Here is a 25,640-nt window from a genome sequence, read left to right on the forward strand (position 1 = left end):
ACGAAGGACAGATCTATTTTTGATAACTTTAAAAGGAGCTTTCCTTGGATATATGCGGCATAAGAACTCCCTAGAGGAACCCCTGCAAGAGCTTTATTATGAAAGGACTTTGAGGAAAGGGTACTACCTTCATTGTATATAAGCTTTCTTCCTTTGTGTAATGAAACAGGTAACTTCCACCTGCCTATTCTGTCTGCATGTCATCATCACATGGACTTCATTCATGCAAGCCTCTGAAATAGTGGAAAGAGAAGAAATGTCATTTTATAAATTGCTACATTTCCCCTCTAAAGAAAAGGCTGAAGTTTTCATTTAGTTCATTTTACTGGTTTAATTTTGGCAATGTGGGGGTGGGGGTAGGAGGAGAGAAAAAGAAAGAAGACATAGTTGTGTTGCAATGCTAATGAGCGCATTTGCAAGGCTTTGCCAGAATCTGTGTGCTTTCTGCTTGCCTTTATTAGCCATTTTGGAAGCTATCTTAGTTGCAGTTGCACAAAAAGCATTGTCAGTGTTTTTATATTTTCTCATTTAGAATACTGTGACATTGTTTGGAGAAGGACTACTTCTGCAGCACACAAGCCTGTATCAGTATTGTATAATAGAGCAGCTAGACTCATTTTGCAGTGTGATTACAAAACCCATCACAGTGAATTATACAGCAAGCTAAATTGGTTTCCACCTTCTGTAAAGCCAGAATATTATCTTGCACAAATAGTGCACAAATGTAGAAATAATATGAGTCCATCCTATCTGAACGATAGACTACAGAAAACTTCCACTGTTCACTCCATCAATACTCTGTGTGCTAATGACACCTACTACATTCTGAAAGCAAACTCTAATAACGATGAATACTTCTTCATTGGTGAATCCTCCCACTTTTTTTTTAATTTTACAAAGCTTCAGTTTTTGAGGACATCCTGCCACTGCTAAACAATCTCCAGATCTGAAAATAAACTTTTTGAGTAACCTTTCTTCATTTTGCTTGATTAGAAATTTTTGTGAACGTCTGATGCTACTGTACATTCTTTCTATTAATTGAACAGTACCATGGTTTGCTTTAGATAGATTTTTCTGCATTATTTTAAATATAAAATAGCCCTCTGGTATAAGTAGCCCAGCCTGTTCGCTATAAATCTTCCTATGATACCTTTCTGAACTGCTTTCCATTTATGCACTTTATTTTTTATGTAGCACTTGAGCTCCTTAAAGTAACATTACAGTCCTGTGACTGCAGCTGAAAAGCAAGCTACTTGCATAGAGGTTTTTTAAAAACACAAATAGGATAATAAGGGAGGAGGAAAAGAGCTTGATGAACTCTACTCTCCTGCCCTACCAGCTTGCTTTCAATCTCTGAGCAACACCAGCTGAAATGAGCTGAACAAGAGCTGTGCAGTCTTAATGAGCTTTCATCCTAATACTGTGTTCACAGTATTATAGCTCAGGATAGGTGCACTGGGGCAGAGAGGGGCAGGGAAAAGGAGAGAAACAGTCAAATAGCTCAGACTAAGACTGAAATTATATCCCAAGAAAATCAGATACAGAAATAGAGTACTTGGCAAAATTTCCTATGGCTGGACAAATCTCAGAGCAGCTTTCCAAACCCTTCTATCCATTTCTAGAATCCACTGACAATGCATGCTTCTAAAAAAAAAATTGCCACAAACATACGTAGATACACACAAACACATGCATGTGGTCTAGTTGATTTATTTTGCTCCCTATATTAAAATCAATAGCTCCAACTCTAGCAGGGCTGTACAAATAAAGATACTTAGAATATACTATTTTGCAGACATTCTGTCTGTTCTCCAGATTGAGAATTATTAGTGCTGAGCTCAGACATAGTTGATGGTATCTGGAGTTGTCATAGTTTTAAATGTTTCTCCTATGCTCAGCACCTGTTGATTTAAATGAAAGTCTTCAGCTTTTTCTCTCTCATATATTTCACAGTCATTTCAAGTGCATCGTAGACCAAAAGGCAGAAATGATACCAGGTGAAAAATGTATTTCTGTGAATTGGTTTCAAGGTCAAAGCACAGAAATAGTGTCTACATCCAACTACTGTAAAGGATAGAAGATGTTGAAGATCATCAATAATTTGAGCTATAATTAGTAAATGTATAAACATTCACTTCACAGTACTTCCATATTGAAATGCCTGAGCTGAATTTTTGGTCTGGACAATGTCCAGGCTAAAAATTTAGGATTCCAGTGTTTATGTCCGGGATGATTTACATTAGCCGTTCTGACAAAAGAATGTGAGACATAGCTAGATGAAGGCAAGCCAGAATCAATGGGACTGTAAGGCTCTTGGCATTTGTAAAAGATTTTGGGAATTAAATTCTCAAATTTATCAGTATTAATAATTCTAATTTAATGTATTTTCCTTGTCACTTACAATGAGTCAATTGCTAATTAAATGTTGTTGAAAAAGATGAATTACCATTTTACATGCTTAAAAAGAATGCTGCTAATATGTCTAAATCTAGACGTGAAACATAAGACAGTATGATTCTAATCCTCTAAATACCACTGTTATCCAAAACAATTTTATACAGTATTAATTTCGTTGTCCAAAAAAAGGAGCAAGTACTGCAAAACCGAATGATGAACACTTAACCCTTTGACGGGTAGTGCTATAAATTTTATATTCAAATTACCACTGAATTTGTTTGCAGAATGAATCATTTTCCACTGATGGGGTAGCAATGAGTTTAAAAAATAGCATGTCACTATTGGCAGACCCCATAAATTCATTATTTTTTCTCCCCTATGCATTGTAGATATTTGTGTTTAAAGCCTATATAAATGCACAATTTAAAGCCATACAGTAGTAGCTACCATATCTTTTTCACCAACAATGATGAGATTTCTGTCATGCTTTGCCTCTCCCACAGTGCCAGTGATGGGATTTTTTTTTTTCTAGAAATCTTATTACTGGATATGCTGTCGTGGTCTCAGATGGAACTTTCAATCAAAAAGGCAATCAGAAGGTTATCCATTTGTGAGTTTTCCTACTAAGGAGCTTTGCAAAGCTCTGCAGCGTATACTATAACTCAAAGTCAGATCTATTTGTCCTAAACACTTATGTGACTATAAACAATAATGTGATCCATATGTCACAGCACCTTCTTTTATTCTCAGGGTTGTGATGTAAACTAGAAATTGGTTCAGTCTACATTTCGAATTGCATTTATGCACTATAAGATTTAATATGACAACAATGCAGAACACCCTGGCACTTGGTGGAAGTGATTAGTAATAATGTGTTTGGCTGTTACTACAATCTGCTAGATAAATGTATTTGATTTCAATGAAACCTTAAGTGACTGCTGCTTTTCTGTTCTCTGGTGACTTCACTCTTCATTATTACAAAAATTGCTAAATAAAGTTATTCAGAGACAAAATTTGTGAGTACAGTCTAACTTAAATGAATTGGAGATGTCATTAATTTCATTAAAACCTTTACGATACATGTAGAAGTGGTGTTTGCATTAGTTATTTGCTAACTACAGTCCTTAAAACCAGCTGTACCATAGCTAAAGCAAACGTCAATGTTTCCACTTTGAAATGCATGCAAAGTTGGGGGTGACGTGCTAAGGCACTTTTGTTTGCAGAATAAACATAACTGAGGATCCTAAAACAGCAAGTTGTTTTTATTAAGAATACTTTTTTAAAAGTTTATGAGGTTAATTTTCAGCATGGCACACTGAGGACTGGACAAACGCCTAACTCTTGTGGTCACAGGCTACTGCATATCTAATTCTTCGTGTGTTGTCAAAAATTGTTTCAAACATCTATTGCTTTTTTATTTTGACTGTATTAATTATTGTGGCTGCTAAGTAAATTATTTTGGAGGAAATGCATCCATCAACAGATTATAAAGTTATTCAGGGAGATTCTTTTCTGTTGTATATAGGTAATACTGAAAGAAGAGCAGTAACAAGAAAAGTATTTATAAAAATATATTTCACAAAGTAGGAAACAATACAGGAGTTTCTCTGAATACAATACATGGAGTAAATAAACAAACAATAATATAGCATCAAAACAAAGTAGAAAATTAAAATGATTTGCATGTAATACATAGTTTTATTATACAGTTGCTACTTCTAAATGGCAAGTTTGCATTACAAATTGAATATGCTTGCAGCTTCTAGTGAATCTCTTTCTCTGTGTGCAAGAGCCCTGGTGCATCACCATGAGTATTATAGAAAAGAAATGCTAATAACATAAGCAGTAAAATTATGTACACACTGGTTCCTGCTCTAATACAGTGGAGAACTATAAGCATTTTTTTTTTTTTTTTACTGAACTGTGTTATGTGTGGAATTCTAAAAGTCAGTAGTTTAAATATTCACATGAACCAGTTTACTTCCAGCTGTTTGTGCTTGTATTAAAAACACCAGGTACTAGATTTATGAAGAAGATATAAAACTGTCAAAAGTTTTCTCTGGGAAAATTTTATTCCTGCCAGCATTCTCTTAAAATTCAACCACTGCAAATGGATAGGTCACTGCTTTAACCTGCAACAATCTGTCATTTTTCTTTTCAAAATGTACATGTATTAAACATTCATTATATATAGAAAAAAAAACCTCTAACGGATATAGTTTAGTTTTCTGTATAATCTTACTCTACAGATTATCAGTCTTAATAAATAAAAGCAGTAATGGACATCAATAAAATATTTATTTCAAGGACTGAACAAATAAACTCAATTTTTAGCAATAAAATCAGCAATTCTTTCATATATGTAAGTCCATCCCCTTTCATAGTTTTTTTTTTTTTTTTTTTTTTTACCTTTCAGAAGATGAAGCACAGGATTGATCCTTCTAGAAGAAAATCCTTTTGTAAAGGAAAGTTTTGTACCCCTGCCTCTGAACCTCTGCACATTAGTAGGATTTGTTACCCATCACTGGAATGGATTAAGAACATGTGAATATTTTAAGGCTTGACACAATATTGAAAGATCATCAGTCTGTGGTTACGTGGCCAACGATTACTGTATGTACAATGTATGGTCACTGCACAATAGAAGCCAGTAGGGATTTACAATGCTATTTCTCTTCAGCATTGCTAAGAAGACCAAGATATTGCTTTTAACATTTCTGTGGGGGGATCTTTGTTGACAATGCAGAAACAAACCATTAGGTTTACACATACTGGCAGGAGATACTGTTCAACAGCAAAATTCCTGCAACGCCATTACCTCACAATGCACCATTTTCTTTTCATTCTTTTCATTTCACTGAAGATAACCAAAGATCCAAATCTCCATCTTCAGAGTGGCCAAGTGAATATCAAATATCCAAAGACTTCTAGACACTCCACATACTTTACTTCACACTCCACAAGACTTAACCTCCTAACATTTACTTTTTTTTTTTTTGGTTCAACATTACAATGTAGTTGATTTTATAGATGACTGGCGCTAAACTTGCCTCTAAAACAAAAAGCCACATTAGTTTTAACTAACAGCAGTGGCCCTAGAATATTACATGATTGTTAAGTCAACAGTGAAAAAGTTTGTAATCCACTGTCAAGTTTCTTTGTCACTTTCTCCAACTGAGTAAAGTTCTCCAAGTCTTTTAAAGCGAGGACCCCATTCGCTGAGGTAGTCAAAATTCTGATCTGAGTCTGATGCAGAAGACTCCAATGAGCTAAGGGAACCAGCCACTGAACCTCTTCCTTCATAGCCATAAATCTGGATAGAGTCATATGGAGGAGCTGTAGGATCATTATCAGCTTCGTGAAGCCTGACATTAATAAATTCATCAACATCAACACCATTAGGAACAGGTGCAAGACCCTGCCTGGGCATAAATTGAAGATCAGGCTTAATATCCTTACGAGGCAAAAATCCATTAATTCCGTCTGGATTTTGCAAAGTTGCAATATCAAACGCTTCTGTATCTTCTTCACCACCTCCTTCGTCATCATAGCGAATAATATTTTCCCTCACATCTTCATCATCTTTGATAATTAGAGGCTCATTCTTATGTCTTCTCAGTGTTACAAACAGTACCACAATGACTGCAAAGAAAGCATCATAGGCTGATTAGGTGAAAAATTTCTAATCAAAGCATTACATATTGAGCACATTTGTGGCAGGTGAGAGGTGGGGGCTTTTTGTTCAAAGAAGAGCAATAAAGCATAGTTAAAAGCTGAAAGACCTAAAACTTTAACCACGCTCCACTTGAGTGATGAAAATTTAATCAGAAGCTCTGGCTCATCCTCTAGTTTTCAATTATCAGCTCATATCTACATTTGAAGCTTAATTTTATTTAAGCAATAACGTTTTGAATACCCCCAGTTTTGAGTCTCAAATTTAGACAACAGTATTTATTTTCCTTTTCTAAAAGTTACAGACCTAGGTGAAGTCAAGTTGCTATCATTCACTGAACAGCAGTCTATAATGATCTACACTTCGTAGCAGTTATGATCTACACATGGAGTTTTTTTCATAATTAGAGGGTGTTTTTCTGAAAACGTAGGCCCAATAACAGAAGGAAATTTGTCTTTTGTTTATGTGTTGCTAAAGATTTAAACTATCCAGTAGAAAAGAGACTGAAACTGTAAGGGAAAAAGAAAGAGCTGAGATCACATCAGTTTCAGAATCATGGACAGATGCAAAAAAAGCACTAAACTGGTTACACTTGTTTTTGCAGCTTAATGCTGAAATCTCAGTTATTGATGTAAATCTCAGTTACAAAGTGAAGCTGCAAGGCACAGAAGTAGGGCTCTTCATTCACTGTTCTCTCCCTCGCTTGCTTGATGTCACATACTAATTTTGTATGTTTTATTAAAACACATAGTGCTTCTTATCTGGGAGAACTGCAATATTCCTTAAGCCAATACAAGCTGGAATAAATTCATACAAATCTTAGAAGAAATAACACATAACAAATAATCCAACTTCCATCATCTGCAGCACATACTCTGTTCACCTTGCTCCTCAACATACATTGATTTGATTGTCGGTTTCATAATTAAACCTTTTTATTATGTAACCTATATGTAAGACTTTCAGACAGGAACTTTTCTTTATATGCTTTTTTTTTTCAGATCTTAGTACAATAGGGACCCAGTCACGATGTCTTTTGGTACCAATGCATATTACATATATCCAACTGATAATAATTTTCCAGATTGTATTTCCTCCTGTGTGACTTCTTTGCTTACTTATAGCCATTTATGAATCATAAATATTTTGAACTGCAGGCTGTGAAATGAATACATACCTAGTAGCAAAATGATGCAGGCTAATATTGCAATTAGGGCTCCCATACTGAGTCCAATGGGAAGTACGTATGCTTCAACATTACAGGACTGGACAATACCATCACTGCTGCAACCACAGACTCGAATAGTGAGGGTGCTAGTGCTGCTCATGGGAGGATTTCCACTATCGCTTATTATGATTGGTAATAGGTATACTTCTTGCTTCTGCCGGCTGAATCCACTATGCCTTGCCAAAATGCTGAGAGTATTATCTGGAAAAGGGAAAATTTGCATTGTTTTGTCACTTAAAATAACTGCTAAAAACACAGCTTTTTCTTAATGCGTTCAGAAAACCTGTATACAGACACATACACACTGTATTATACTCGTTAGACTGGGAGCACATGATGGAGAAATCCTTCCGCTTTTCCTCTGGCTGCCCATGGCCCAACTGAATGAGGGTAACATGCATTTTCTTGTGTTATGCGATATGATCATAACTGAATAGCAACACTCCCCCACACACTTTCTTCCCTGCATACATCCCTATAGCTCAATCTTTTCCTATCATGATTCATCACTGAGTTTTTCAAGTTGCACAGTCATAAAAATTCAGCCAACACAAGATAAATTAATTGTCAAAGTAACCCAAACTTAATAAAGCATATTCAACAATTAAAGCAAATGTTCCATGTATTAAAAGCAGAAATTGTGCAATATTCCACTCTGCAATAAAAGATTCTTCTGTTTTATTAATGGGTAATATAAAGATTGAGTGCATTAAAAGTTGTAGGCCTAATTTTCAGTGATCTAAACATTTAGTAGGCCTTAATAGCTTGATGAAAATGAAACAAAACAAAACATAATGTGTTTTCAATGAGACAGCCAGGGGAAATGAGTCCAGGACATTCTTACCTGTGCAGACTTATCCAGGTACTTAACTTTAGAAACACACCCAGGTATGCTGACTACCATGCTTTTTTGTTCTCTCCTCTTTGTTTTTCTCATACACAGTTAAACCTCTGATAGTCACTAAGTTCTCAATTCATCATTAAAATGATTAAAATATAACTCCTTGAATGCTTAAGAACAATGTGGTATCATCTGTGATATTTTGAATACTATTAATTGTAATTGACCACTGTAAGCAATTGCTGTAAGAGTAGAGTTGATTTTATTTAGGGTAATTGTATAAATTCCATTCCACATAGTTGTAAGAACTAAGCCAGTCATTTAATGTACAAATAAGTTCTGAATCAAATTCCTCATAGAATGCCTGAGATTTTCTAGTGCCTGTCGGTAATTGTAGATTCTAGCCATTTAAGAATACAGTCTTTTCAAATATAAAGGATCTTGTATGTGCCAGAATGCTCAGGTATAAACCATGGTAAGGGAGCATGTCAAATATGAAAGACACTTGTATTTATTTACAAACTCAAATATTTAGCTTTTAAATGCTCTATTCCATGGAGTAAAAAATTGAATAAAAAAAATCAAAATCCAAATCAGTATTATGAGTTATATAATAATAGAGTGCATGTTGATTTCTACTAGTTTGTTTTCTTGTGTTCCTTCACCAAAAGTAACATTACAAGCTAAAAAAATGATTCTCACAGGCACATAGAATAGGAATGTGTATGTGTTACTGAAGAATATATTGACAATTGAAAAATAAAGTTGTGCATCATATTTGGGAGTAGAAGGGTTAGATTGTAGCTCCTTTCATTAACCTCTCTTCTCCTATATTACCAAAGTAAATGTTCCTGAAATACCACGAACAAAAGTAAGTCTACTGATATTTTATGTTATAAAATGGACTAATGCAATCACTGAGTGGCATTTCACGGAAGAAAGTAAATTGCTGGGAGTTACGTGGCCGGCAGGGAGAGAACGGGTTGAAAGACAGGCAACGTTCATCTGACGGTCACAACAAAGACCCTACTCTGAGATGAAACTGAAAAACATGTAGCTGAAGTGCATGATAACATGCATGTGCGTATATACATATAGTGGCTGTAGGAAAGCTTTGTTATCTCCTTTGATCTTCGTACTGGTCAGGTCCTCTCTTGAAAACAAGAAAGAGTTTAAAAGATGTTTAATTTATTTGTACCAACTGTCTATAATTGCCAGGAGCATTTCTGGCAGCTCATGATATTTGTGCAGCATATCACTACCCCAGCATAAAAGAAGACAAAGTATGCTCCAGGCAGCTTCCAGTCTACGAAGTACAAAAACAGGGAAAGATGCAGAAGGAAAGAGGGGAAATACATGGGAACCTAATACTGTAAAGACATTCTGCACCTAAAAAATCAACTTCTTTATAAAGCCCTATTAGTATGATTACATCGTAATACCTTTGCAGAACACAAAGGATTATTCTTACGATTTTTCTTTCTAGGAATCCAGAGTTTCTATCTATTCAAGTTAGAAACAGCCACATCAGAACTGATGATAGTTAAAATAAAGAGCTAAATAAATAGTCTAGTCCTTTCTCATGCCCTTTTTAAAATTAAAGGAAGCATATGCGTTTATTAAAGATAAATTTCAGGTATGAGCTCCTAAGAATTCTGACAACTCAAATAGGATCAAACTCCTGGATTATACTCAGTATTATCTGTGCCACTGCGATGCAATGGGAAAAGCAAGTGTGCATTAAGTCAACAATTAGCACACCTTTAGAATGAAGCAAAAACTGCACTCCTTGCTGGTTAAATGTGTCAGAGGTTTAAAAATACACATAGCAAACAAACTCACTTCCAGTGTCATACTTGTTCTCTAGCTGAACTAGAAGGAACAAGGGCAAATGTTCTGTTAGTAAAATAACACTGTAGCTAAGTTTTCCTGAACTTAAGTGTGTATAGCTTTACCGAAATAAGAGAGGCTATCACATCTATTGTAGGTGTACAAGTTACATTTTCCTCTGAGAGCTTCCCTTTCCTTCTCAAAATCTCTCCCCCCCATTTTCAAACACACACAAAATCTGTCAATTTATCTATTTCTCATGCAAAATTATACACTTCTAATGACAGTTAAAACTACCTAAGCATAAGTTGCATCTACAATCATTTGCTTCAAGCTTTCAGAGGGCAAAAAATGATGTGGGGCTCAATTTCCAGCTTTCTGTGTCTTTGAGACAAGTCCCATTCAGGATAGCGTCCCATCTGTAGTCACTTATTTGGAGCTCTGGAGACTCTTAATATATCATTCAGTGGCTTCTTGTGGCCTAGAATCTATCCTAATACAGACAGTTCTTTCCTATTACCCTGCTACTGTCCTTCTCTGTCCAAAGTGGAAGACAGAATTGATCCCTACCATCTTTACCCTTTACAGATATGCAGGAAAGGTACAGCATGTGCTATAGGAAGGCATGGAAAACAGAAAATGCTGTGGGTGGTGGCAGCTTTACATCCCTTCCATCTCTCTGACACATACACACTGCTATTCTGCCTGGTTAAAAAATACTAATAAACCGGAATCAGAGACTAAAACAAAAAACAAGACAAAAAAAGACAGACCAGTATGAAGACCACAAAAAGAGAGGGCAGGAGGAGGTGGGTTGGAGAAGATAAAGGGCCCATTTCTGCTCATCAGTGAAGCTGCTTTGTGAGTTAGAAGCTACTTGGTAATGGCTATCAATTCCAGCTCAAAAGAGAGGAGAAAAAGACAAGGAAACTAAGATCTTTGGGACAATATTTATCTGAACTAGTTAAGTGTAATGGAAGTTAAACTGGCTGTTAGCATTAGCATCATGTAAGAAAAGCCGCAAGACAAGCAGAAGAGAAAAGAGAATAAACTTTGTGTTTTACAGAGGTTTCTTTTGTTAAAAACTGTTACGTCGGACTAAGGTTCAATTTGTTGTGCCCAAGAAGAAACTGGCAATCAGAAGTTGCCAACAGAAAAAGCAAAATTCAATGACAGAATTGTTTTGCCAGTGGATGGAAACTGCTCACTTTTGCCTCGGGAATTTTGTTTAGCCACAAATTCCTTCCCCTTCTTTGCCATCTCCTAAAAGAAATATCCTTTGGTGTTGCTGGAGATGCGACTCCCAAGTGAAGAAAAATGACTCCCTATCTGACAATTTAGTTGGCTCCTAAACTTGAAAATAAATCATAGCAGCTGATCAGTAATAAAAAATTTATCTGATTTGCTTTTTCCTCACCGTGGACACTCTCCTTTAAACCATCTGGACCTGGCAAAATAGCAGGAATCTCCTCCAGGAACAACCTCCAGTGCTGCTGCATGAATTAACTTGGCAGCAGGTGCTCAGCTGGAAAGGGACTGATCACTTTCCCCTCATCTTTCCAATTAACCTGCTGGTTTTTCATTATAGCGCTGTTCAGGTTATTTATTTATTCATGCTACTTTTAGCAAAACAAGGAAAATCACATGAGGAAGAGAAGAACCCCTCTCTGTCAATAAAGCTCTGAGTTAAACTGCTACAGGCAAAAAGAGACACTGAGTCTTTACCTCAGGTCATTGAGGTATACTGAGGGAGTCCTCTGACATTCTCAGTAGTCACAACATCAAAATGAGGCGCCCTGAATTCCGCACCTTTCTAGGAGGAGAAAGGATTGATGAAGTTCACTGAAATGCCAGAGTCCTTGTAAATGCCATTTCCCTGATGATGTACCAAACACATGGGCCAGACTAGGAGCTGCATTCTGTCCTGCAAGCTTAAGGAATGGTGTAAGACATTAACAATTGCCTTAACTCATCACAAAGTTTGACATCAAAGGAAGGACAGCTCCAGAAATATGTATGTAAAATTTAGATTGGGAGTTCATGTTAACCATTTTTTAAAGATAAAATCAAATCAGTCATTTAGATAAGCGGATGACTCAGTTTCTTATGTTTGCAGTTGATACACAGAAAAGATGACCAAAGTTCTGTTAAGAGAATCCTTCTGGCATAGCATTTCATTCTACTAATTCACACTGTTTGCTGTAGTTTATGGATGCTCACGTCTTAAATGTTTCTGTGTGTTTTGAAGTTGTTTTTATTTGCTTTTGCCTTCTGGAATGGCTAAATCATTTTTCGCAGTATTTTACAAAGAAAATATAAAGCTTAGAAGTTGATCTTTATCAACTTTGATCTTTATCATCCTTTTTCAGCCAAACGGATGTAAGCTAAAAACTTATGAGCAATTAGAGGACAAAATTGCAAAGCACACTTTATTTATTCCAGTTCTTAACGGCACTACAATAATAAAGTAAGCACTAACTGTAACTTATTGTTTCCCCAAACCTTGATTCAAAACCAGTCCAATGAACACGTTTTAATTTTCTCTTCAGTCTGTTTCTACTTGTTCTGCCTACGAGCAGATTTGCCAAACAACCATCACATAGACTGTTATGGGAGTATCTCCCTCACAGCTGGAATACAGAATGATATTGCAGCAGGTCTTAACAAGGTGTTCAGTGTGATTTCTAGACAAAAGTGGTTTGAATAAGCACAACTGAGGACATGCTTAACACAGGGTCAAGGGTTTCTTTCAGATTCCCAACTACTCTCAAGATCCTCGATTTCTCGAGATTCTTAGATGAAAGATTTTAAGAGAAAATAAATGTAGTACTTGAAATACAAAGCAATTTTTGTATTTGGTGGACATAAGTGACCTTAATGGCATTGACATCAACCTTTGCATGTGAAAATAACAGGCAGGAATCATCTTCCACTTTGTACAGGACATGTATGTTGCAATTTTAAGTTTGACAATAAAATGACAGAACAAAAATAAAAACAGAAGCAGTCAGTTTGCATTCAAGCATCTTTTTCTCTGTGCACATCACTGCAATTAACCTTAATTCCTCGACAATCTCTTTAATATTTTCAGATCAGTGGACTTCCCTGCTGCGTAACCTTACACCTACATAGCTCTTTTTCTGTCTTTTTTTTTTTCTATCCCTTTTACTATGCTCTCAGAAAGATCAAATCATTAACAGTATTAAGGACTTTGTGGTAGAAATTGTTATCTATGCTGAATGTGTTACTTATGTGAAGAAAGAAAGAATTTTAATTGGGAACTTTACAGCTGGAAACCCTGGAACCACAGAGATATATGTTTCTTTATGTTTATTAGAGCTATGTTTGAAACTATTTTCTGAAATCATTCTCTGAAGGGGGCTTTGTGTATATTTTTTAGTCTAAAAAACAGATTATCTGTAATACTAAGAGTCCTTTGGCATAAATGGAAGAGCAGCAAGAATATCCTTACTAAGATACTGCCTGTATTTTTTATAAACGAACAGACAAGGACAGTTCATTCATTTCCTTCCTGAGTTCATAAATGGCATACATTCTCACAGAAAAACTTGAAATAATTGAGTAATTAAGTTATTATCATAAATGTTTGGGTGGAAACTATGACAGCAGAGGCAGAGAAACCAGAATGTATTGCACTCAAAGAAATGCTAGCTATATATTAAGTAGTCAATTGCAAATGGGCTAGAAAAATGCTCAGAGTATTTCAGCAATACACCTCCACCCATTCATTACTCCTAGTCCCACATGTGAGGTTCCTCTATAAACATGACTGTAGATTGAGATTTTTTTAAAATTCTGATTCTGACAAAAGGAGTGGAAAACAATATTCACAGCCTGCCTTCTAATCTAATATAAAGAACAGCAGAGGCAACTCAAAGCATATCTTCCTCAATATTCACATTTTTAAAGGAATACACTATTTATAGGACGGGCCCTGTACGGCAAAACTGATCTGCACGTCTCAGACTACGCTAGAGTACAAGTCAGAAGCATCAGTTTTTTGCTTCTAGCAGAACACCATTTAAAATGCTTTGAAAGGTTTGTTTATCTAAGAAGGTGCTTTTGTTTCTGCATTAGTCTGCAACACTTAAAGACAGCATACAGCTGTTTACAGGGGAATGATTCTGAATTTGCATGTTACACATTTGCCAATCATATAAGCAGGTGAAAAGATGATCTGTTTGTTCATTAGTATAACAATTTTATTTCCTGATTAAACTCAGTATTTTCACTATGGATGAATAGATACACACCACATACATTTTTATGAGAATGCCTGTATGTATGTATGTTTATATATATACAACTGTATGTCATGTATAATAAGTTACACATACTTACTTGAGGATCTTCCTTGAGGACAGAGTATCTCAAAATAAACAAAACAAACTCCTGGTGAACAGCAGTGTTCCAGGAAGATGACCCTTTGCCTAATCATTATGGTAAAGGCATAAATGCCCTATTCCAGTAGACGGCTCATAAAATAATCTGAAAATAAAAGATGCCATTTTTATAGTATATTTTGTCTGATTTATAACCAGACCCTATGGGCACTGAAGCATCAACAGGTATTTCAAACTGATCTGCTTTTCATGAATGTTGAAAATTTGTGATTTTAGAAAAAAGGAAGGAATGACTGCTATTGATCTGATAGTAGACACCCAGTTCAAAAGAAGTTTTTGTGCCATAAATATTCACCTGACTAATCAAACTGCCTCATTTGCACCATAGTAAGTCATGTGTCATACTTATATACAATAATGCTACTACTATTAAGGAATTCACAAAACATGCCTATGACTCATGACCACATTCCTAAAGGACTTTTATTTTTCTAGAGACACGGACTTTCTGGAATCCTGTAAAACATTGATAGGAACACAGGAAAAAGGAATTGCATGGGAGAAAATATATTGATGAGGAGGCAAATTGGAAAATTTCACATATTTTATATTTCTGAGTTTTTTCTCTTTACCAGTTGATCTAAATACTACTTGCTTATGCCAGAACTTAACTGTTGAATCAGCTATTGGATAAAAGAACCAAATGCATTTCCAGGGAATGTATTCCTGTACAGAAATAAAAAGTGCTGCTGAGAATTTCAAACCGTGAACAACATAATATTTTATGGTATCGTCTTACCTCTTTCATATGTTAAAATTCCTTGGAAAAGGGAAATAATCATGTTAATACTACTCTGATGCAGAACTTGTAGTGAATAAGTTCTTGAAGTAATAAAAAAATACAGGCAAGTAACAGCAATGTGATGGAATAGGCACTTCTTCCTACCTTTTTCCTTTCAAAATGTGAACTTTAGATAATTGTCTGTATAATTTCTAGCTCTACCTCTTTGGAAAAGTGTGAACTTTAGATAATTGTCTCTTAAGTATTCTCAAACTTTCCTTTGACCTTTAGTCCAGCAGAGCTATAATCGAACATATCTATATGGTCACTTCCAGTCAAGCACCATCGTTTATATTTTTTTTATATATATATATTTTGTAACTCATTGCAGAAAGGATAGAAATTCCCTGCTGATGCAATTATGATGTAGAAGTATAGATTAAGTCTGAAATAATACTGTTTTTATTATGCATACGATAGAGAAATAAGGATGTAAAGTCACTTTTTAATGTATAGGTACTAATGACAGGTGAAAAATGAAATTTTGGGCTACAGCTCTCTTTATGCTACACAGTTACCACAGTTCTCACTGAGCTGTACCCAACATCCCTGATTTTAATCTCACCCACTCTTATTTTACAGCCATTTATCTCCTCTGAGTCCCCTGGTACCAGTTATAATTTACATCCCCATAATCTGAAGCAAATTCAGGCCAGTGAAAATGAAAGATATGTTAAATCAGCACTGGCTTTTGCCTCTCATTTTTCTCTGCTGTACTCAACAAGCCAGCCACAAACTTGTTTACTAATAATCACGTTGCTTTGACATGCTTTACTTTAGTTGGATGACATCACTACATGGCATGTGCATTGAACGTTACATCTGTAAAGTATAAGAATTAATGCAAGTTGCCAAGGTCTAGTTTAGAAAGAGAGATGAAATGGCTGTCAAATGTGCTTAGCATTAAAAATATATTATTAACACAGCAATTTGCATAGTCTGATGGATCATTTTTGAAATCTACATATTCTAGTTAATTCTATTATCTTGTTAATTTAACCAAAAAGTTTCAGCAAGTAATACTGTTTTATAATGCTTTGATAAAATAAGGGCCACAACTGGTATTTGAATCAAGACCTTTCCTTGGCTGTGTTACCAAATTCCAGCAAGATGGTTTAAAGATAAATAAAAAAGCCAAAATACCCCAGGGCTTTTCCTCTTCAGGGTTAATGGATTCTTTCTGTTTCTCTGACTGAATGCAGTTCTAAGAGGTGAAACTACTGAAAGATAGGTATCTAAGCCTTCAGACCCCATGAGATTTATACTTCTACACATTACACTGATTTAGGGTTGTGTTATGTGTAAAGCTAAATCTCAGGCAGGTTCAATGAAATTTATAATGCTTTTTGGTAAGGGATGGGAGAGTTTCAAGAATTCCATCCTATATTCTTCAGCTCCCTCACTTCACCCATATCTTTCATTTCTCACTGGTTTACGTCCATGTTCTGGAAAAGTTCAAGGCCTCTGTGAAGATGAAGACAGTCATAGTTGTTTGAAATAAATCTTGCTTTCTAGTATTTTAACTATGATCTTCATAGTGAGAAAAATAAAAGTTAAACGTGAACATTTCTGGTTTTAAAATGTGATGTGATTCTGGTATTTAAGTAAGTTTCACACAAAGCAAGTTAACATTTATTTCTCAATGCCATGATCATTACTTTTTCCTGTACCAATACTGTATGGAACACATACATGCACACAATAAGAATTCAGAGCAATTTTACCAATAGAACATGTAACAGTCCTTTAAACTAAGTCTAGAATTAAACTTATGAACCAGATTGGAGTTCTGTTAGCTAGAGAGCCGAATTCAGGTGACGCCACTGTAGTTCCATTATGCTATTACTTTTTATAACGTTCACTCTGAAATACAGTGGCAGAAACCAGCCACCTGACTGCAAAAAACTGACGAGCATTTATCGGAGTGCTGCCTATTTGTACTGGTGTAATAAAGGTCTTGTCAGCACTTTCATTACAAAACCCCGATTTTCAGGAGTTTATAATTCTGGCGTAACAACTTGCTATGAGAAGAAATTTAGAATGTGTACTCTCTGCGAGAGAGCATTGAAAGTTAAATACGACTTACGTTGGTTGAGACATTTTAAGTCAGGAAAAAGAATAAAAATTATGATTTAACATTTTCTTGAGCCGGTGTGATTTTAAAAAATGTGGCTTTGCTTTTAAAAAGTGTCAGATACTGCAGTTCTTCTATACGTCCATTGAGAATAATTTGTGTGAGAGAACTGCAGAAAAGTGCCATTATATATTTTTGTAAATGGCATCAAGAGTTATATTCATTTTTTTATAATTTGAAAGACTGAAGTGCTATGGTATAAGATTGCCCCTGGGTGCACAGGCAATCTAATAATGACTTTTTGAAGACATTCTCATATGCAGATTACATGTAACAATAACAATTTGTTATCATCAGACCATTAATAGTGGCAATTTATATCCATCTTACATCCAAAGTACACACACAATGCCTTATTATCTGCACACCTCGCCATTAGGACATGTCTGCTATGGTGAAGACTAACGGTCATTTGATATGCAGGACACAGCAAAATGCATCCAGGGAAAGAATTTTAGTCTGCGAAAAAAACAATTTCCTGTTTGCAGAGTGGAATATATTGTATCCAATTTTCAAATGAAACATTCCAGATACTCGCTGGAACATTTCTGCACACCATAAAACATTACATACAGATAACTTGACACAGACAGAAATCCCAGGCTTGCATAGAGTTGGATTACTGAGAATGAAATCAGGGGTACAAGAACATGCATGCATATGCCTTTAATTTTCAATACTGGTACGTCCTGAAAGACCCTAACTTTGCATAAATGCTATGTTTTGTTTCACACAATGTATTTAACTTGGAAAGAAGCAGCAGCCAAGGAAAGATGTCGGCATTTGAATTCTGCCTCACAGCTGTAGAGATTTTTCAAAGTCAATGCTAATACTGGTAAATACTATAGATCTGCAAACAAACTTATAATGCTGGTTCAAAACATGTACCAGAGCTTTCCAAATAATAAAACATTAGAATTAAATCAGAATTAAAATGTGTGTGCGACAAAACGGGAAACATCTTTTTTATTTATTCATTCTCTTTGTATCAAGCTGAGGACTTATAAGATACAAGTGGAGTACAATCCATCTCTATGCCAAGGGAGCAACTTGCATATCATAATGAAATTGTTCCCTGTTATCTTCTAATCCATGGATGAAGAGTCTGCAATAGCACAAATGAAGCGTGTAGGCAAAAGCTGCAACAGAAATATGAAGCAGGATCAAGTAACAGTATTACAAGAGACTAGACAGTTGTACTGGCATATGAGAGTATCTCTTAATATGAAAAAAGTAAATGTGATCATGAAAGAAAAATGAAATAGTCAAAAAGGAGAGCAGAAAAACAATTGGTACTCTCAGAAAGATATAGTTTTCCTTATTGGGAAAAAGAAGAGAAAAAGATCAAGAAAGATTTTTTGAATCTAGAAAAAGCTAAGTTCTTCATAAAAATCTTTGAAGCGAGTGCTTCTGCTAGATGGAGCGCCTTAGAACGCCACAAATTTTTTAGCAAATACTTCTTTCGGTCTTGTATGTTAGCAGAAAACAAGACAAAATACGATGAAGTTGATTTGTTATAAAAAACACTTTTCTCATTTAAAAACAGAAAATGGCAGTACAAAGACAGAAGTAGAAATGTTGTAGGATTGATGATACAGAAGACGTACAGAATCCAATCCCAACTCACTTCCTCTGTGTTTAGTATCACAGCTTGTATCAAAGATACAACAATGCTTCAGCTACAGGCTGTCATTAGAGCGGTCTCTGCCATTTCCTTGACTGAGCCGCAAAAGCACTTCTGCATGTTTTCTAACTGGGAGTTTCAAAAGAACCCAAAGAGACACCCTAATGCACTCTCAGAAATCACAGTCTTTAGTGATCCATAGGGAGCTGCTAATAGGTGCCATCAATGTCATATGTGTGTATCAGATGAACGTTTTAAAAGAATGTCTGCAGTGTATGCATGGCACAATGACAGGCACAGTGATTAAATGACTTGTCCAAAATCATACAGGAAACCTGTAACCAAGCTATAGAAAACTATTCTGAACTCCAGTACAGTTCCTTAACCACAAAATCATCACTCCTGTAGAGTGCTCTTAGATCACAGGGCTAAATCTTTATCAGGGTGAGCGCTGTATAATTTACAGAAGGGTCATATATAATGGATTAAAATGTTACAGAAAGCTGCATGACAGAGTTAAGTGAATTTAAGGAGTGGCAAGTTCAAAAGGGCTATGTGAAACATTTTTATCTTATTTCTTATGACTTCCTATAGCCTAGATTTTAGCTTTTATTTTATGTTAGACTGAATGGAATTTTTGTAAGAAAACACAGACAAAGCCAAAAAGTTTGCTGTTTTTTATGAAAGCAACGTAAAACTTTATGATATTCTAATAAGAAAAAAAGAAAAAAGCGAGTGTTCATGTTCAAGATGGTCCAACATTCTACATAATACTGTCTTTTGACGTTCAGTGATTATTGATGCTCCTTCTAAACTTCATGACTGCAATACCCAACTCCATTCAAAATTCTGCACCTAGGACTATTCCTTACTTATCTCTTAATGTAGAATCAGATGTATGAAAAATTACTGTAGTGTAACAATAACTCTGTGGGAATGTATACAGCCCTTAGCCCATAGCAAAAGTGAAGATGATTTACTTGAGCCCAACATGAAGTTCAGGTCAAGTTGGGGTAATCTCACTTTGCTGCCTTAACACGAGCAGCCAGCTACCACAGCTCAGCTGATTCACCCTAATCTGACTGAGCATCTATGTTACTTTCCAAGGACCTCCACTAGCTCTCCCTCTTTAACTTTGTCAAGCAGACATCTGGTCCTTTTCTTCAAGTTCTTCTATGTACAAGCTGGTTTAATATCTCACTGCAGGCAGGGTCCCATCTTCACTCCCTGTGTAATCAGCGCTTATTACCAAGAACCCACATCCTATCATTTTAGCTAGCCTTTGTCCCCAGACTCTAGACAGGTCAACATATTTATTTATTTGCTACATTTAGCTCAGTCTGTAAGATGTTGCAATGAAGAATGTCATGTACTCTGCCTCATTTCTGGCCCCTGAATGGAATGTCTTCTAGTCACATTTATTATACAAATATTAAATACTAATAATTATATAAATGTGTAAATAATTAGTGGATTTTTGCCAAATAGAATACAGTCCTAATTAGACAGAATTAAATGAAGGCCAACAATGTGACCCATTTTACAACAAGGCCACCCATACAAGTTACAAAAGCATAGGCTGATGGGAAAACATCATAAGCTGGGGAAAAAAAAAAAAAAAGCTAGTGAGCTTTTTCTCCATTACTCTTTAAAGCTTGCTGTAAGAAGCTCTGGTTAAAATGATTATTAAAAAAAGCATGGGGTAATAGACACTTGAGACTGCCTGCAGGCTACCACTTCTACATTTGCTCTTGCCTGAGAAATCCAGCCCTTTCTTGAATGACTGAAACTCCTTAAAAGGAGTAAGGAGGAACTGAAAGGGTGTGTAATACATTTGACCACACCAGATAGTTTCAGGAGAATATACAGATACAGAGTTCACATAGTATTCATGTAATGGTCACCTACTATGAAGAATGATTGTGATTCTAATAATAATTACTTCCTTCCTGCACACCACTTGTGTAATTGGCTCAAAACAGGATGCAAATTGGAACACGATCTTTGTCTTTTTCATTCACATTATAATGTTAGCTGTGCAATAGTTTATGTAGACAAGCCTTCAGGCTAAGTGTGAACAATGAATGCCTTCTATCTTAAAGGAGGAACCAGGTGCATATTGTCTGTATACTTTGGACCTGTTGTATGGTGGATTTATTATATCCCAGACTGATAAAAGGATAATTTTACCAACTAGAAGAAGAAATTTTTAACAGCTGGTAAGTGATGACTTCTGCTTTGTTTTTCTTTTTTAACCCTTTTTAGCTTCTTCCTCTAGTAGAAGAATGGAGTATTTTTTAATCTTTACTGCAACTGTAACTTTACTATGCGAACACTAGCTAGTTTCTCATTAACCGAGAAAAGGAAGAGGCCCAATTAGGGAGAATAATACATTAATTGTTATTCCCCACAACTGCCTGCATTCAGAGCATAATAAAACAAAGAAACATTCCATTACCAGAACAACCAATAAATTTACAAGATGCAAAACAAGGAAGAAAAATGGTCTTATGCCTTAATTACCAATTAGCTACTTACAGAGACAATCCCAATATTCAAAACAAAAACAAAAACAAACCTAACAAGGTGAAAACAGAGAAGGACATGTTAAGATGCCATACATCTCTGTCAGGTAATACGACCAGATGGTGGATGGGCAGAGGCCCTACCAGAACTTTCAGTTCTAGGACTGAAATTATTCCTCCTGCTCAGTGAATTAATCCCATTTACAAGAAACCAAGCAGAGCTGTTGTGTTGTCCATGAATACTTCCAACATATGAATTGTTTTGTTGCAGAAAACCTTGAGAAATTGGTTCCAAGCAAGAAATCAGAAATTGTACTCCAGTGGACGTCTCGAAACAATGTATATTCAGGAGATAGTTGCTTAAAAATCTGGAAGTTTATCTCCAAAAGTTCTTATGTGCACTTAGTTATAAAAAAAAAAGAAAGAAAAAAAAAAAAAGAAGAAACCCACCCACCTCACCCAGAAAGCAAGAGAGCCATTTTTCTCATATACATGTTCCTAACGACATATGGCATGAAAAGGTGGCAGGGAAATAGTTTTATTCTTTTACTCTCACAGTCTGAGTTCTAAATGATGCAACACATTTTAGAAATTTTAAATCTCCTGTTCAACATTTCCTGTGATCTTTTTTGGTGGGAAAGATATTTCTGTTTTATAATCACCCTACATTTCCAATGCAAACTGTCAGGTGGCAGAAGAAATACTACCTCATTCAGAGAACCTAGTAAGTCTAGCAAACATGACAAATGATAGTGGTGAGCAAATTATGCAGATTTCTACTCTAACTCCTGCAGCTTTAAGACCAATTAACTCATGAAAGCTGATCTCTCCATCTATGATCAGAATTTGGTTCATTCTGCTAAGATTAAAGCAAAATGTACATTAGAACAATTTTTAATGTGATCAAATACTACTTAGCTTACTAATCTGCATACATAACCAAAACATTTTAAAACACTGAAATGACTTGTGAGATACAAAGAGCAAGTTACTGCTGTCCATGTGGTTGCTATCATTTAATGTAATTCAAAACCTGAAATTTAATCTCTGTTTTGAAAACTAAACATGCTTTTGCATGTAGTTTTCATGCAGTTGTATGTTCATGCATGTTTTGTTTGACTACAACGCTGGCCATTTTAAAAAATAAGTAGATAAAGATAGCAATGGAAGCAAATGCTACTATTAAATACTTTTGAAGTCCTCTCATATAATTGTCATGGTTGCTGTTGCGCTTCAATGACTTACATTTTTAAAGCACCTAGGGACACTTTGAAAAGTAAAGGACTATTGGAACAATGTTTCTGGGGGAGAAAAGACAAATTTCAGAGAGATGATACTGTGCCTCTTACTATTGTCCTAATAATACTTAATATAGAACTTTAGTACTCAGTAAGAACAAGGCCAAGAAGTCCCTTCTGTCTGCTAAGCAGTTCAGTTCTGAGACCCTAACTTAATTATTAATTATTAATAATTAAATTAATAATTTAAAATTAATTATTATTTTCCTCCATTAGTTTTCTGAAATTAAGTCATAATGAAGATTTAATTTGTTCTTATCTGTATCACTTCTTTCATCCTTGTTCTATGTTATCGTTTCATGGTAATTTACTGACCAAATTCTTTTTCTGTTTTGTTTTCATGATCTTTTATCCCTTCCTTACTATTTTAAAGTAACATCAGTGATACTTACTTTTCTGAGAAATTCATGAAATAAACTAGAAAAAAAGAGATTAAGTGTGTTACACTATCTAGGCATGATAAAATCCTACAGCATGAAAATTCACAGCTGTCCAATCCATCTCCTCATCATGAGTAAGCACTGTCATACATATGGTGCACAACACTGACCTCAGATCTTTTTCATTCAGATTGCATCTGGTTCTTAATTAGCTTGATTTATAAAATGAAACATAATTGACGTCTTGTCAACATTATGTTGCTAGCAGCACAACTAATAAATTATGAATAAATAAAGTAAACATCTCTTTGGCCACGTAAGCATAATGACATGCTGCATATATATAGCATTATCCTGTATTTCATCCCTCACATTTTAGGTGGCTTTGGGCTAGGTCATGTTTACATAAATTTCCTGAAATAGCTATGTAATTGTGATTGATTCACAGGATAGAAACAAGGCTTTCTCTACAAGGATATGATGCTGTGGAAATTAATCTTCTTTTCCAATCTGCATATACAACTCTTCTGCAGTTGTCTGAAAGATTATATTTGTGAGGGTTGGAAGGAAGTTATCATGACAGAGATAAATTAAAATAAGACTGAAAGGTTAAATAGCATTTGGAACAGAAATGCTCCAGGAGAAACATTTTCCCAGCTACAAAGCTGTAAAAAGTACAGATGTGGTGGGGAACACAGCAGAGCTGAGGAAGAACCAAAAGATGCCTAAAAGAGGACAATCAGCTTACCAGATGGCCCCATCCATGATGGTTCATTCATCAGGTTGGCCTGTCCAGTTGAATGAAGACTTGATGGATCACAGCTGGCTTAGGACGGAGAAGAGAGGGATTCTGTCTGTCTGGAGCCCTGCATCCTGAATACAGGAGAGGAGTGAATGAGGTTTCAGATGGACAGAATAGACAGAATGGTCAAAACGTGGAGGAAGTTGGTAGCTGAGTTACACTTTGAAGAGTTGATTCTATTTTTCTGATATTCAGTTTCAGCTAGAGCAGCTATGTGCGCCAAGAAGAATTCATCTCTTCAGCCTACAGAAGTGCTGCAAAGCACATAATAATTTTAAGAAGGAGTAATCATCCAGACAGGGCTCAAAAGTATGTTTGCAGAGGTACTGCACTTAGTCTTCACCTGTTCTGTGACTCTAATTAGAAGGGAGTCCAGAAAAAGAAGTGGTCTACATGCAAGAAGAAAGATGGGAAAGACAGCAGAATCAGATGTCAGTGAAGGAAGTGGCATACAAAGGATAGGAGTGGAAAAATGCTGGTCTCCTATCCACATTAATGAAATCTTCACTTCAGAGAATAACATAACATCTTTCTATACCAGCGACCTTGTTTCAAATAGCACTCAGTTGATATTTAACATCAAGGAATAACAGAAAATAGCCAATAGTCATAGTAGGAAAGGAAAAGGGGGAAAGGAAGCAGAAAGCTACCAGACATGAAAGATACATATTGAGAATATTTTCACCAGCGGTCTCAGAGTAGATGGGAATAACACTATTGTACCGTGGAAAAGCTTACTAGGACTGCAAGTTGGTACAGGAGAAGAGCTGAATATATTGCTTCAACTGCAATAGGAAATCATACAATGGAAACTGGAAATGGATTCAATGCCTAGCAAGACAGAACTTTAGAGTGTTACTGGCATGCAGTGAGGTCTCTTGGGAATACTATAATTAACTTGAAATTCTACCAGTCTTCTGGATTTTGAGAATATTCTAAAGATTTATAGCACTGATACCCACCTGATGTTGCTTATCACTCTATCATTAGCAAAAAAGGCTCGTCTTTTTGAGTCCTTAGACACAGGCTATTACTTCACAGGATGACATTATATCTTAGAATTCTGTCAGATATGTAAATAAGAAAACTGATTACTTTTCCTACAAAGAAGCTAACATAGCTTCTCATCCAAAGCGGTTTCAATCAGGGCAATTATCTAAGGACTAAGGATGAAGGAACCTGAGTATAATAAATAAGGAACTGCATCTCCTCTGCCCCTTATAAAAATGAATGATTTCAGGGTCTCACAGATATCACCTAAGGCACATACACTTGCTCCAGGAAAAGCATTTGCCCTGGCTGAATATCACATTTTGCATAGTAATAAATTGGAAGCTAGATTCTGTTTTTTCCTTTTTCAGGCCTATATCCCTGCCTGCCTGCTCCAGTCGTGATGGAGGGAAGGTGGCATAGTGTTCTCTTATCACCACACAGCCGGACCCTAATTCTTACTTGTTTTCCAGCACATAGACTGAGATACACTTGAGACATGATTCTTAAAAAGGGGCTTGGACTCAGCTGCGTAGTCTAACTTGTGCATCAGAAATAGAATGCAGTAGTTCAGGCCTATAAATCACATATTGTTTTTTAACTAAGAAAGGTAATTATGTGTCTAAAATATAATTAGGAGGTTTCTGAAATAGAACTTCATATGAATGTAGTTTGAATCTGCAGAACTAAAATGTTAGACTAAGGGCTAAGTC

The 25,640-nt window shown here is 35.7% G+C and overlaps 1 protein-coding gene across 1 annotated transcript in view; it reads right to left on the reverse strand.

Annotated features, from left to right (window-relative positions):
• Window positions 1-3,955: 3,955 nt before the first annotated feature.
• CDH8 (cadherin 8) overlaps window positions 3,956-25,640 on the reverse strand; it is a 153,729-nt gene continuing 132,044 nt past the window's right edge. Inside the window, exons 11-12 of the mRNA XM_009669844.2 lie at window positions 7,248-7,499; window positions 3,956-6,039 (exon numbers count right to left, since the gene is read on the reverse strand). Coding sequence (XP_009668139.1) covers window positions 5,546-6,039; window positions 7,248-7,499 — 746 coding nt within the window. The 3' untranslated portion in view covers window positions 3,956-5,545. The remainder of the gene's footprint in view (window positions 6,040-7,247; window positions 7,500-25,640) is intronic.

This window comes from Struthio camelus, chromosome 10, assembly GCF_040807025.1.
Source record: "Struthio camelus isolate bStrCam1 chromosome 10, bStrCam1.hap1, whole genome shotgun sequence".
Lineage (NCBI taxonomy): Eukaryota > Metazoa > Chordata > Aves > Struthioniformes > Struthionidae > Struthio > Struthio camelus.